Source organism: Nesoenas mayeri, assembly GCF_963082525.1.
Source record: "Nesoenas mayeri genome assembly, chromosome: 2".
NCBI lineage: Eukaryota > Metazoa > Chordata > Aves > Columbiformes > Columbidae > Nesoenas > Nesoenas mayeri.
This window is the reverse complement of record NC_137543.1, coordinates 70,154,865-70,170,020: the sequence shown is the minus strand read 5'-3', so window position 1 is coordinate 70,170,020 and position 15,156 is coordinate 70,154,865. Positions and strand designations below refer to the sequence as shown.

Here is a 15,156-nt window from a genome sequence, read left to right as displayed (position 1 = left end):
TACTTAAATATGAGGAAAACCCTCGTTTAATGATTTGCATGTCTGCTACTTTCAGGTAGATACTAGAAATACCAATCTCCAACAACATTAAATTTCAGTGTGTATAAGAGGATAATATTTAGGTGTTATTATTAAGTTACAGATCATGGCCAAAGCCTCTAAGGACATACTCTGAGGAGCAGCAAATAATTATATTCTACTTTCATTTAACAATAAGTGGTGTACACCTTTTTTGCCACCAGATTAACTCAAAATAAATATTTTAGAATTACCTTTCTTTACAGCTACTACAATTTAATAACACAAATAACCCAATAAATAAAAGCCTAGTCAGTCACTTCAGTAAATAATAACTCCAGTGGATACACTTGTCCTCTTAACCGTTCTTTTTATGAAGACGGAACGTCTTCAATGTCTTCAAGAAGGCAGCTGAACTGTGTGTTAGTATGCGAAGCCAAGGGAAGTCGACATTCTCTCCTGAAGAGGCAAAGTGCACAATAATGTAAGGCCAGCAGATGTTCGAGAAGTGGTTTCTCCTAAAACCCAAGCTATGCTTTCTGGTGAGCTGTCCCTAGGCACAGCTGGAAAAGGACAGAAGGCCATGGCTGTGGTGAACTTGAGACAGAAGACAGCAGTTCTCTCATGTTGAATAGGTGCAGCACAGCAGCTTCATCACTCTGCAGCCATTTTAATATCCTCGAGATTCTCTCTAGATGACCTGGGTGTCAGGAGAAAAAAAAAAAAGAGTAAGAAAGACTCAAATCTGTTGAGTCATTAGAAATATCTATTTACATACAGATGAAACAGGGAACAAACACATATGCATATTTTTGTGTGTACTGTGGGCAGCTCTATCTACGGCATATACAGGAAGTCTTGGAACACAATTTCTGCAAGTCAGAGACTACAGACAGGTCCAATTAGTGGTTTTTCTCATCAGTACCCATATAAAAGATGACAACATTATTCATGTGAATGAAGCAAAGGATTATTTCTGACAAGCACAGAATCCTCTTTAAGATAAACGTATAATGAGCTAACCTATGTAATTGAACAAGACAGTAGAGACATTAAAATGGCTACAGTCATTAATAACTTTGCAATATGATTTTCAACTCCAATTAAGTATTCAATTAGGAGTTTACTCATCCCATTCTTTAACTGTACAGTTGAAAGATACATTTCTATATTCCACGCCCAGTAACTTCAATGAAGAGATTAATAAGGACCATACTTTTAATGGAATAATGGCATATAATGTTACATAATTTTTTAAATTCAAGTATGTTTATTTATATTTTGCAGAATGGTACAGTAACACATAAAAATGCAATATTTGCAGGTAGGTCTCTTAATGAGGACAATGAACACTGACTATCAGATATCCATCAATAATAGTTTTACACAGAAAAAGGGATGCTTGACCACCTCCTAGCACAATGGCAACATGCAAACTATAGGATACAAGGGTATTACCAGTGAATTTGCTAAAAGAGCCTTCTGTAAGTAGCTGAGAGACATTACAAAACATTCCAAGTTTACAACTGAGTTTTTATTTCACCATGATTTCTATTTCTTGAACACGGGACAGCTGAATCCTCTTCAAATACTTCAATACTCATGTAGGTGTGTAGGTAGAGTGACACATAAAACCCATGCATGTGTTCGCTATACCTATGTGAACATACATTGATCCAAGTAAAAACATGATGCACACGTGTAAGACATTTATAACTCACCGGTAAATCTGTAACGGCCACGCTGTTTGTGATGGAGTGTGCACTGAACTTGTTGGACTCACCAACATGGCACTATATATGTTAGAAGCAACCACAAGTATACAAAGTAGAATTGGTCCTATGATGGCTCCTTCCAGCCCCAGGTAATACGCTCCACCAGCTACCGCAAGACCTGTCAGGTAAGGATGACCACCTCTGGAATTATGGCACAAGAAAAATAAAATTAAGAATAGCAAACAACAATACTACCAATTATGAAATGTGAATTAATCATAAAGTTTTATTAAGCTTAGGAAATTACACAGAGAGCTATAGATACCCATATTTACACTACAAACAGTTGTTTAAATGACTGCACAATTATTCCAAGCTGTATTCTGCTCTGTATTTGCACAATGGATCAGTGTTTTATAGCATCTAATGCTTGTAATATCCACAATGAAGTAGTTACTATATAGACATCTGCTGAAGAATGTCTGAAGGAGTCAATGGCAAAAACATTTCCCTTTTGAAAATGGAAAGATGATTGATTATAAAGAAGGTTTGTGCTTTGTGGTCAAGAACTGTCAAATTTTAAGACAACCAGCAAGATGTACTATGAGCGCCCCTGAAAAACAACATTAATTTACACCATGACTGTAATTTGCATTTCATCTTTCAGAGAATAGTTAGCATATATGCTTTTAATAGACAGTCATGTCTTCTCATTTTGTTACAAAACAACCTCTCAGATTGTTTGTTATCATTAGTTTTAATGTTTTCACAGGAAAAACAAAACCAGATTTTTACTAATATATAAATATTTACCAGAAAGTTGGGGCCAATGGAGCTTTTGATATGAGCTTTTATGGCAGCAGGCCATGCCATTTTTCTTTTCTATCTTTCAGTGCAGATGCACAATATGAATCCTATCAACAGCATTTACACAAAACCTGCTCATCGTGCTTAATCTTGGTAGCGAAAATAATGATGGTAATATGGAATTATATAAGAGAAACTATAGTTTCAACTTAGCACCCAATTTTCAGGAAGTTGCTCTAAATTCTGTGTGTAATGGAGTGAAAATACCAGCCATTCAGTTCAGAGCTTTGGCAGTTTCTGCCAGGTTCCTACAATGGTCGTGACTTCTACCCAGCTCCCTCATGGGCAGTCTTCACCTTCAGCACAACTGTGTGCAGAACGAGACCATGAAACAGGACCTGTTACATCATATACACTTCAATCATATCCTACCTAGATCAAATTTAACCTATTAGTAGGGCTAGATCAGTTTTTTGAGAGGACAGATTTGAGCTCAAAGTTTTATGTTTCTCCAAGAGTAGACACACGATTATTTTCTAAACTTTTAATAACTTCAAATATTTTTTTTCCAGCATTTGCATCACTGTAAATATTCTTCTGGCTAGTTTGCTAAATTAAGCAACAGATCACCTGATGAAACTGGACTACAGTATAAATTTAATGCACTTGAAAAACCCTGCATAACCTAATTATAGCTATTTCAAATAGATTTAATCTAATCTGCAAGACAGCATGATGCTTACTGTTCTATCTAATGAGAAGAATACAATTTGGCTTCACTGTCAGAAAATCTATTCCTGCCATATATATTTTCTGGACATGAAACAGAGCCTGCATCCCCTACAGCAAAAAAGTGTATTCTAATAAGTAGAAGAATTATTGGCTGATTAAATACCTACTGGTCTTAAATTTATCCATAATCTATGGTTGGAAAAAAAATCGTAATTTAATTATACTTCACCCAATAGCTTTGATTCATGCAAACTAATGCCACAGTCTATGAAAATTATTATTAATATTCTGCATATTATCTTTAGGTTCTCTCTTTCAGTATAATTATATTTTATAAACAAAAATACTAATTTCAATCTTAACAGAGAACTGATACACCTAATGTCCTTATCCTACATTAACTCTGCTGTAATAAAAATCAGCACAAATGAGGGTCTAGTACCAGCATGTAACTTAAGTCTGGACCATGACGTTCTCGATTTAGACAGTTTCCTAGGATTGTTTCTGATGATCAAGACTGAAGCACTGATTAGAGGAGTACAACTTTACGTCTACCTTGTGCATGTTTGTGAACATGAACTTGACAGTTCATATCTTCACCAGCTCTGTTAAACAGCGCTGCCTTATCTTCTAATTTGAATTGCATAAAGGGATTCACTAGATACTTCAGCAGCAGAAAATGTCAGTGGACATTACAGTTGCACTCTGGATACAACTGCAGATGTTGACTCCGTAACTTGGACTTTATTTCTCTGTATATGAACTCAGAGCCGAAACCAGGAGATATTTCAAGTCAACAGAGGCAGCTAAATACCTAGGAATTTTTTCAATAAATCTGTGCCTACCTTCCACAACAGGAAAACAGCACTGGCTACTGTCTCCAGTTTCACAATTTCACCTTTCTCAACACATTTAAAGATCAATCCATAATCAAAACTTTTTACATTCAGATGTGGTGACACAACACAAAGGCAGGCTTCATAACTCAAAATTCTCCCAATCCATTTTGGAAAATTAAAGTATTTTTTTCAGGTCCCTAATGAGCTCATGGATTTCTTGTTTGTTCTGCAGCATCATCTGGCATTAGGTGATGTACAGGAAAATGCTATACTTCTTTAGTCAATGAACAGATAAATAGCCAAGGTATTCTCAGAATTACTTTACCAACCGAAACAGTTGATTTTGCTCACTTTGAGAACAAGTTCAAGACCCCTGAAGTGACAAAGATCACACACAAGAGAAGCCTGGGAAAGTAAAGGCACTTAAGGCCAGTAAGACATCTCACACCTGTTCCTATGCTCAAAGATCCTGGTTTGGATGCTTCAGAAAAGTAAGTTTAATTAAAGGTGTCAATGATGACTACACATTTCTACATTTAACTTTTAAAAGTCTCCAATGTACTTACCCTGATATATCTGAATAAATTGCTGTATCTACAAAATAGGTTGGCAAGAGGTGAAAAACCAAGAGCAAAATGGCCTTGCATCCCTGTCCTTGCACAAGCCACAGATCTAGGACTGCAGGGATGGCTGCCCAGTATGTCCCCAGAAACGGCACTGCTCCAAGGATTGCTGCTAATGCTAGGAAACACAGAACCAGAGGTGAGAAAAAGACCAGAGAAACGTATTCCACGAATATATTTACAGTTAAATTCTAACACTTTTGCCACACTGGTAGTCTCACTTCTATGAATTCTTGTAAATAAGACATTAAAGAAATGCTACGTAAAGCGCTCTTGGTGCTCTATAGCTGTGGTTTAGGAAAAAAAAAAACCCAAATTACAGTATTCCCTATACAGAAAAGCTTCACCAACTGTCAGTCATAAGGAGTTACTTCCAAAAGAGACACAAGTCAAAAAATCAAAGTTATACCAATCATGCACATTTCAAACTGTTACATAAATACAAATTAGCATCTCTGTGCAAGAAAATATACAAGCAAAATTCTGTCTCATTGTAACTTAGCAGATCTCCTGCAGTCAACCATAATAATGTACTGTGAGAAACCAGGCAAATGTAAAATCCATGACATATGTATTTCCGTATGCACGTACATGCACACAGGTGTACACCCTTCTCATTATACAAATACCTGTTTTAATCTAAAGTGATGCATCATTGCTGTCATTCTAATTTAATGCAACAGGAATGAATACAATAAAAAAACAAAAAAAAAGCTTTTCCTTTTATTCCTCTTTTTTTGGTCTCATTAACCAGAAAGCAAACTTTTAATATTTTGCATGTAGCTGAAAGAAAAGGAATAATTGTCTTCTAAGTAGGTCTAATGACAACCAATGCCTTTAACGTAGCTGCACTTCATAATAAAGACATTTCCTATTATATTGCGTTTTGTTGGTTTATAGCTTTTATAGCTTCCCCTTTGTTCCCTAATACATGAAGGTACAGTATTTTTTTAATTACTTTTTTTTTGGTCAGGGGAAGAGAGGCAAAAGAGGAATAGAAGATTTTTCAGTGAAAACCATTTAGCCACTTCCAAAGCTAAGATCAAAGAATAACACAAAACCAGAGGCTGGTAAAACAGCCAGGCAACAGTACTGAGATAAGAAGCACACCTTTATTGTGCATTTTCATGACACCACACATTCCTGCATTTAGGTATCTTGAAAAATGAAAAGTTAAAACCTGCTAAGGCTCAGGCTGGAGAGAAGACAGAAAGAATTACATCCATCAAAAGATGGATAAGTAAAATAGATAGCAAGGGATCTGTTGTGAAAACAGAAAGAGGCAAATCTCAGAAGTAAGATACCACTCAGAGACTTCTCTCCATCCTACCCATGGCCATCCTGAAACACCCCTGGAATAAGTCCAGGAGTGCTACATACGTTCACTGTTGGAACCAAAGATTTTGAAAATAAGAGCTATGAAAAGCTGTACAGTCTGCATAGGATAATTAGATGTATGGCAGTTTAATTTAAACTTGGAAGAATCAATCAATGCTAAGTTTTACGGAACCACAACGCATATCACAAAAGTATTAAACTTGTCATTGTATTTTCATAGTGGGGTTTGAACAGTAAACAGGAAATAAAAATAAGGTTACATACTGAACAAGGAATAAAGAAGAAAATTCTGAACAGCTCCTCATTATTTTCATACCATACATTGAGTTCATCAATAGACTCAGGTGCTATAATAAAAAAGTAGCCAATTCTGGATTGTTAGGATTATTAGAAACTGTCTTAAGACATTTGCACAACTTGACCATATTAAGGTTGTCTACGCAACTCAAATTCTGATAGTTGCCAGCCTCTGATTTAATGTTCTATAAAAATAACTTCAAGAGTAATCTTATCAGCAACATTTGGTCCTACTGAACTTGCACAATAAATAATTATGTAATATTATCTATAAATAGTTTGTAATTGTTTGAGTTCTTACCGGATGGTATGAAGACTATGTTAATTCCAAATATAGTGTGAGTCAGCCAAGTATAGAGTCCATAGAACCCGGCCATTTTGAGGGAAGCATCAAATACACCTCTAAAACAATCAAAGAAACACTGTTAAATTTTATTTGCAATAGGATTCTAGGATCCACAAAGATATATATAAGCTGCTTCGAAAAACTGCAGAGTTGTTTAGTGCCCCAAATTATACAACTCAAACCATTACACTGAACCCTTTATAAATTTATTCCCTATGATAAGAATTAGCACCCATCACACCAGTTATTTAAGGTATTTAGACACAAAAAACCCAAACTCTACTTTAGAATGGGTTCCAGGGATAAATTCCTTGAAAGAAACTGCTCAAGTATCAGACCACATCCTCTACCAAAAATAATCTTTTATCTATGAGAAGGATTACCATTCTATGTATGAACTACTTTTCCACTTCTAACTGTTCATTCATTTTCTTTACCTGCTTACATTTATATATCTGCTCGTTCTTGTCGGATTAAAACCACTCGTCTGTGAAGTGAAATATGCTACTTAAATGAGGTTCTTAGGGACACGGTTTAGAGGTGAACTCAGCAGCATTAGTTTAATGGTTGGACTCTACGATCTTAAAGGTCTTCTCCAACCAAAATGATTCTATGATTCTATTATATACTTACATGGCTTTCCAGATGAGACTATTTGAACACCTCATATTCGTTACTAGATTTTAGCCTCAATATCTTTATCTTCCTAGCTTTTAGGTTGCTTACTAGGTTACATTACTGAAAACCAAACAGAAAGTCTGGTAATCTAATTCGATTCTACCGAATTTACATCCAATATGCTGGCCACAAAACAAAGTTCTCCTCTCTTTGCTGTGACCACAGCCTCACAAGACAGCAAACAGGCAGAGGAGTGCTGTGCCACATTCACAGCACTAGAGTACTTACACATGTGGAGTAACCTATAACTGAAAGCCTGTGCCTTAGCACTATAAATCACAAAAAATATACTCTAAAACTAGTAGATCTCACCATTGAATTATGCCAGTTTTTCACCCTTATCTGAGAAAGGTATGAAGCTTCCTGAAACCACTATTTTAGCTTAGATCTAAGTAACCGAACTATCCTTGAGTTCCCCTCCTGGTAACAGTCCTAATAGATAGATCATTGCAGACACGGTGGCACACACCCCTTCTTAGCAAAGACAAACGCAAAGTTTGCTGATGTTAACTTCCAGTTTTACATTTCACGCTTTTATTGAAATGCTTTTGTCTCTGAAGGTTTGGGAACTCCAGTAGGAGGGCAGAGAGGACAGGAAGACACACAATTCCAATCATGGAGCCAGATGATTAGCTGAAAGGTTTTCTTTGCACTTCTGAGAGGAACACAGTCTGCACAGAAATCAGCCCTTTTTGGAACAAAAGCTTCTAAGAGCACTTTCTGTCCTCTGTTGAGCTGATAAAGTCTTCTAGAAAAGAAACCTTCTCTGGGTAGAATCTTCGCTGAACTACCAGCAAGAATTCCCATACTCCTAGTTTTTCCATTTTTGAGCACTATCCTCACTAGTATTTCCATGGGCAGTTTGCATATTTTTGCCCTCCTTTCCAACCTGAAGGCACACATAGATTCCCAAATGACTGCTGAATCAAAATTCTCTTATTTGAAATTCAGCCACTGGAAGTTATGAGTACAGAATAAACCTCACACATCAACAGTGTTGTTCAAAATGAGAGATTCTCTTAACAGGTTAACTAGAAACAGCCATTGTCCCCCCAAAAAGAGGGAAAGGGAAAATAAGGAAAAAAGCAAGCTTTAAAAAATAACCTGAAACAACAAATCCAACATTTGACAGGCAAATATTATGTGATGCATGAAGAAAGTGAAGGAATAGCTACAAATATATGGTGGCCTCAGTGGAAAAACCCGAATACTTCACAGTTTATCTAAACTTATATTAAAATGGGAAATCACCAACCGAAATATATAGGATCTACAGATTTTAAAAAGTGAAATACCTGTATTTTAGTTATAAGAAAAGTAAGCTTCTAATGTAAAAAAATTGGCAAGGAGGAGAAAAGACCCCCAAAGCCAAAGCAAGCATGCTAAATGTGAGTTTGTACTAAAAACTCAAGACTTTTTCACACTTCAGCTACTCAAAAGTCTCAATTTTCTGCATTTTCTGTGGCATTTAATTCATGTCCGATCTCTCTGATGATATCTAATGAGCATAATATTTTTGTAACAAGAACCTGTTTATTAACTGGAACTGATTCTGTCAGCCATCAAGTATAAATATCATATACAAAAGGGAGAAAAATAATCAATCTATCAACATTTTACTTAAGGATACTTTACAAAAACAGAGGGCTAAACACCACTTTAATCCATACTGGCAAGTTATCTGTGGTTGGATTTTAAGAACTTAGAACATAAACAAGTGCAGCAGGGTCTTTGGCAATGGAAGCCTCCAGGCAGCTGGAGAGATGAAGTGTTGTCTGTACTGCAATGGTCATGAAGGTGCAACAAAAAAACCCCTCACTTCTCCTGATTGCACTGAAGAGACATTTGTTCCCACTAAACCCCAGTCCATCACAGAATCACAGAATGCTGGGGATTGGAAGGGACCTTGAAAGATCATCCAGTCTAATCCCCCTGCTGGAGCAGGAACACCTAGATGAGGTTACACAGCCTTGACGGTCTCTTGAATTTTAGACCTGTCCCATAGAAATCCCTTTGTACTATAAAGGAGGTATCTCACAATTTCTGAAACTCTTCATTGGTGACACAAAGTTTTCAAGTTTTTTTAATGCAATTTTCCGGGTCCTTCCAGAAAAAAAACAAAAAGAAAAAACCTTCAACATATCCAGAACAATTTGTTAGAATGAAACATTAAATCAAAATATTTAATAGCATCTACGAGAACATAGATTTCAACATGCTATAATTGAATCTTTAAGTAAATCCTTTTATTTTCAATCAAACAGGAACTGTGGCACAAATACATCTCAGTTGTCAAAAATATTTTAAAACGGTCCTTGATATATCTCCTTATATTTTCCATAAAGTTGTTTTCTGTAGTGTAGTAAAATGAACAAGGCCTTAAAATCTTCTGTAAGTATGCCCCAAAACTACATTTCAGTATATAGAGGGGGAGGCAGGCCCCAGGCTTAAGGCAGGTATCTAAAGTATCAACTTCACTTGAAATTAGAATATTCATCTACAACTACAGGAAAGACTTTTTATATAAGTAATCATTTTAGATTTTCCCACAGAGACTACAAAAGAATGGAAGACAGTCTTATTATGGTAACCAAAAGCAAGACAACCACCCAGAACCCAAACCAACAGCCAGAATTAATTGCTATGAATTTAACTGTGTTAGGGAGAAACTGCAAATCCATTTCTCATTCATAAGAAAGCATCCAAAATTGCCATTCTGATTTCAACAGTTTTCACACTTCAGTTAAGATAAGCGTAATTTTTATCCTCAGATTAATTTTATTCAAATTTAAGTTCAAGTTCTGTCATGTGTTTTGCTGATGTAGTCATCAGCTTATAAGAAAATTTTAGACTAAGTCCATTACTCATTACAGATGCACTAGTAGAGTAACTGTAAAGTTAATCACGGACCAACAGGTAGGGTCTGGTCTGATGTCATTCTACAAGTTAATATGTAATGTATTTCAATAGCAAAATAGTACATACCTCTAAAAGACTGTAGAACAGTCCAACATCACTAGCTCCTTGTATCTGGCACACACAACTAATTAGCTATAAGGAGAAGGCACCACACAGTGCTGAGAAGCTGTGAGGTGCCAGTGATCGAGCAGAAAGCAAGAGGAGGCTATACCTAATTTCACTTTCCTCCTCTCCTTCACCTTTCTTTGTGTCTGGTTCAACTAGTCAGAGAAAAAGCACACGGGGTCCTACTTTGTGGCGAGTGTGGGCCAGGAGAACTCCCTGAAGACTCCTGTTTGTTACTTCTGTCAGAAGAACTAAGCATTATCCCTTAAAGTCTCTAGACATTCATATCCATTTGACTTCAGGGTTAAGGAAGCTAAAAAAATAATCTTGAAAACTTCAACCAAAATCTTCATCCACAGTATGGTTCAGCTACTCTGCATCTGTGACACCAAATCTTAAAGATGATGTGGTATGCTAGCGCAAACGCTGAAAGAATTTATTACCATCTGTAAAATGCCGACCTTACTGGCAAAATTTTGACAGTAAATTAATGTCATCTCTTAATACGTTACTGGCATACATACAGCTTCCTTTTATGTAGAAGAGTAATTGTATGTTTCAGAAATAAGGAAATCAAATTGCTGCTCATGTCTCACTTTGGCACTGTATCTGGATGAACCACTTCACCTGCAAGAGCTATCATCTGCAAATGTGTAATTTATGAGCACTTTATGGCAATTTCGTGAAGACATACTAAGACATACATATTCCATTTTACTGAGCTTTGAAAAGCATGTAAAATTAAAAAAAAAAAAAAATCATACTTCAAATTATTCAGATTAAAACTGAAGAAACTTCTGTCAAATTGTCAAATGTTTCTGCATAGCTGACCTAAACATATTTTTTTAAGTTCTTTCTGCTTCACCGCAAAGCTGGGGAATTTGCTTGCTGATTTCACACAGGAAAGTGTGACCTCTTCATTTCCTGGACTTTGTGGGGTTTAGTGATTTTTCTTTTACTGATTTGCCATAAAAAGTCTACAGTTTCTGCTTTGCTTTTACTGAAGTTTACACCTGAATTCAGGTTCACTTCATAAAGCCCACAGGTAAGGTCTGTTCCCCATTAGTGACTTGGCAAAATTTCAAAAATTGCAACCTAATGCTGCAACAACGCCAGTTGAAAGGAAAAAAGCTTCAGCTCAGAGCATTCATTTTCTGACCTCAAAACTAATTTGATTTTCTAGATCTCCCTGGAGCACTGGAGGAAAGAAGAACATATGTGCTGAAATGATGAGAATTTGAGTTTCCAGAAAGATTGGAATAACCATGTAAGTTCAGAAGTGAGATTCACTGGTTACTACATTAAATTTATAATGAAGGCATGCTGACCCTGGCTGTTGAACAGCCGTAAGAGTAAAAACTAGACAAAAGTGACATTTGTGTTTGGAAATGTTTGCAAGAATTAGCATTTCCCTAAATACATTTTAAAAGACTTTACAAGCCATACAATGGTCTACAATCCAATTAAAATGCAAATTTTATAACAGGACCACCTTAAGCCAAAAAACTATTAGAAAAAAGACAATTTTACTCTTTCATCATCTTGACACCACTGATGTTTGGTATTTTCCCATATACTCTAAGCAGAAATCACAAGGACTGCAACTGTATCTTTGTTGCAAAATCTTCCTGTATACAGAGCCGACTAATTCAAAATGATGCTTTAAGAAACTCCAGCTACTCCATTTCCAGAAGACAACTTTTACATCTTTAAAATAGAGGGTTTAAGATATAAAAGCAAGCATAATGCACTCCACACTTCACAGCACAATTTCACAGTTTATTTCAGAACAGGTAAACTCAGAGCTACCACAAGAAAAGAGCCCTCCCTTCCCCTGTTCTCAAGCGCTCACTCCTGCCCCAGACCACTCTTCCTCTGCCTGCCTGCCAGCACAGTCTCTTTTATGTGCCACGACAGTTTTTACAATGAATTCAGCTCATAATTATTTTTTGCTGTGTTAGTTTTAGCTAACTAGCTCAGTTCTCTGCTCCCTGTCCCACTCATAGAGCAGTGGCACAAACAGCTGTGCTCCCAGCAGATGAGAAGGCAGCAGCTCAGTTGTGGCTGGAGGGCAGGAGCTCCTCTTTGCACAACATTGCTGTTTTATTCTGGCTGAAACAAACAGCTGCTGTCACCATATTTCAAAATCAAATAACTAATTTTCTTCCTTCAGACACCACCAAGATCCATTGCAAAAGACAAGTTACCAGTGACAACCAAATGACAGCTATTATCTTAAAAAGGACTGAAGAATTCTTCTTCTACAATGATCCCCCAAATTTCAAGTGATCACTGGGAGAATACTGAAAAATTAAATGACTCAGACAAGTCCTTTCACAAATAGAACTATTAAGCTGCTCTTCAACTGTCTTTAAGGGTTCTGTTCTTTTAGGAAATAAAAAGAAACTCATTGTTTTTCAGTTTCAAATTGCACATGAAAATAAGCAAAGAATACTACGATATACTCCAGCTATAAATAAAGCAGAAGTTGCAGTTTTTCTGAAAACAGTAAGATCATTTCAGGAGCAATATAAACACGCAAGTGATTTTCAGAGACAACTCCATTACAAGATTTCAAGAGTTTTGCTGTTGAAATGAATTTCTCCTTAGCAATGACACACCGTACAAAGAGAGGTAACACCTCCAACATAGGGAACCTAGTGATGACACTAATCAGATAAAGTGATACAGCCTTGAACAAAGCATAGGTCATCGAGATGGTGTGACTAATGCAAATATTACACCTCTCACTTCAAGACAATTCACTGATTGTATCAAAACTTCACTTTTAAACAGTGGCAACCAGTCCGAAGAACACAGCAGCAAACAGACTTTCTTCTCTATCATGTCTACATTCTCTGAAAATGAACAAATAACACGTAGTCCAAACTATAAGAAATTCTACCTCTGATTATTTCTTCACAATACTTTCATATTCATAATATTCACCATGATTTTTAATGACTATTTTGGCCTGTTTTAGTCACATACACTGCATAAGCTTACAATTATTCTTCTGAGAAGCACATCTGAAATCATTAGTTATGTCTGAATCAACTATTTCTAACATTTCCAAATTTTTGTTATGAGCAGGCCACAATGCTTGCAAAGGGCAACACCTAACTATTCTTAAAATGGATCTTGGAACATAATGTATAAAAAGCCATACTAGTTCAGACCAAAGGTCTGTCTAGCCAGCATCCCATTTCCAGTAGAGGCCAGAAGTAGATGCTAAGGGAACAAAAGAAATGGGACAACCAGTTAACAATCCCCCTGAACATTTTTCCAGCCTTAGTTTCCACCTCAGGGGATATAATGAAGCAGATGCAGTCTATTTAGCACTCTTAAATTGATATGCATTCCCAGTCCTGTCCAAATCTTCAAATTGCTGCAGGTCCAACATTCTTTGGTAAGACCTTCCCCATGTCTACTGCCTGTTGTAGGAACCAACATATTCTTCTTACGTTTTGAAACCAACTGCTTGCTTTTTGACGACCCCATTATTTTATGTTGGAAGAGACCACAAGCAATCCAACCCCAGTCATCCTTTCCACACTGGTTTTGCAAACCTCAGTTGTGCAACATCCTTTTTCCAGGCTGAAGAGTTGCACAGTTGCACAGTTGCACTAAGCTGCACAGTACTGATGTACAACTTAAATGTCTGTACTTCCTGGGTTCCCTGGAACGTCTTTTCCTTCTTTTTAATTTTGCCCTTGAATTTTCTTTGGTGAGTTAGTATCATCCACTCTCAGCAATTTGCTATTGCTTATTTAATCTGTTTCTTCTATAACTTCTACAGTCACTGTAATGTCTGAGAGATTCTGCTGCAGCACACCTATAAGAAGGGTTCTACAATGTGACTCCCTCCACTTACCTTCACAGCAACGAACAACACAGCATCAGTTTATTACACCTGCCCCCCAGCAACAGCCTGCAGCAACCTTGTTGCTCCTTGTCATCCCTCAGCCCCCTGAGAGCTTCTTGCTCCTGCTGCATATAAAAAATGGTATTTTGGTTTAATAGCATTTTGTGGAGCTTTGAGCAAATCAGTCACACAAACACACACCTCTCTGTGCCTGTTTCTATCTGCTAAACTTTATGAACCTTCTGTTTTCTTCAGTTAGATAAAACTTCAGCTTTTTCAAAGGATAGTTTCTCATTTCCTGTGCCCCAGCTGTGCATTCAGCTCTCCCTTTAGCCTTACTCAAGCCTTTCTTAGCTGTTACATGCACTGTATATTGATAATTTATTATTCTCCACACCACTTGTAAGGACGCAATTCTTTTAGATCCTCATTTTACCTTGAAAAATTCATGAATGAGAACAGCAGCTATCTGGACTCAATACAGCTTAAAATCCATTGCCATCTTACATTAAGAAACTCACAGTCCATTCAGATTATTAATATTATAAAATTATGAATCAGAAGTCTAGAGAAGGGAGTATTTTGATTGTTTATGCTGCTGGAGAGAATAAATAATGGTTTCACTTCATAATTTGTCCTAATACGACCAAAAAAAATGAAACGCAAAAAGCTAAGGCTGTGATGCTAAATCTTTGAAATGCCAGGAAATCCTGATGTTTTGTATCAGCCTTCATGCTGTCTTCTTACATTACAATGCACCTGCATTTTAAATAGTAGAAATCTAACCAAGGTTATAATAATATATATACTGCAACCTTTAACACAGACATAAAGAACTATTAGATATGCAAGCACAAAATCCTGCAAGATGTTA

General features: G+C 36.6%; 1 protein-coding gene across 1 annotated transcript in view; it reads right to left on the bottom strand.

Annotated features, from left to right (window-relative positions):
• Nucleotides 1-1,735: 1,735 nt before the first annotated feature.
• Nucleotides 1,736-15,156, bottom strand: part of TMEM245 (transmembrane protein 245) — a gene marked incomplete at both ends in the record, with an annotated part of 78,183 nt that continues 64,762 nt past the window's right edge. Inside the window, 3 exons of the mRNA XM_080340388.1 lie at nt 1,736-1,934; nt 4,678-4,852; nt 6,671-6,771. Of these exons, the coding sequence (XP_080196514.1) occupies nt 1,736-1,934; nt 4,678-4,852; nt 6,671-6,771 (475 nt within the window). The remainder of the gene's footprint in view (nt 1,935-4,677; nt 4,853-6,670; nt 6,772-15,156) is intronic.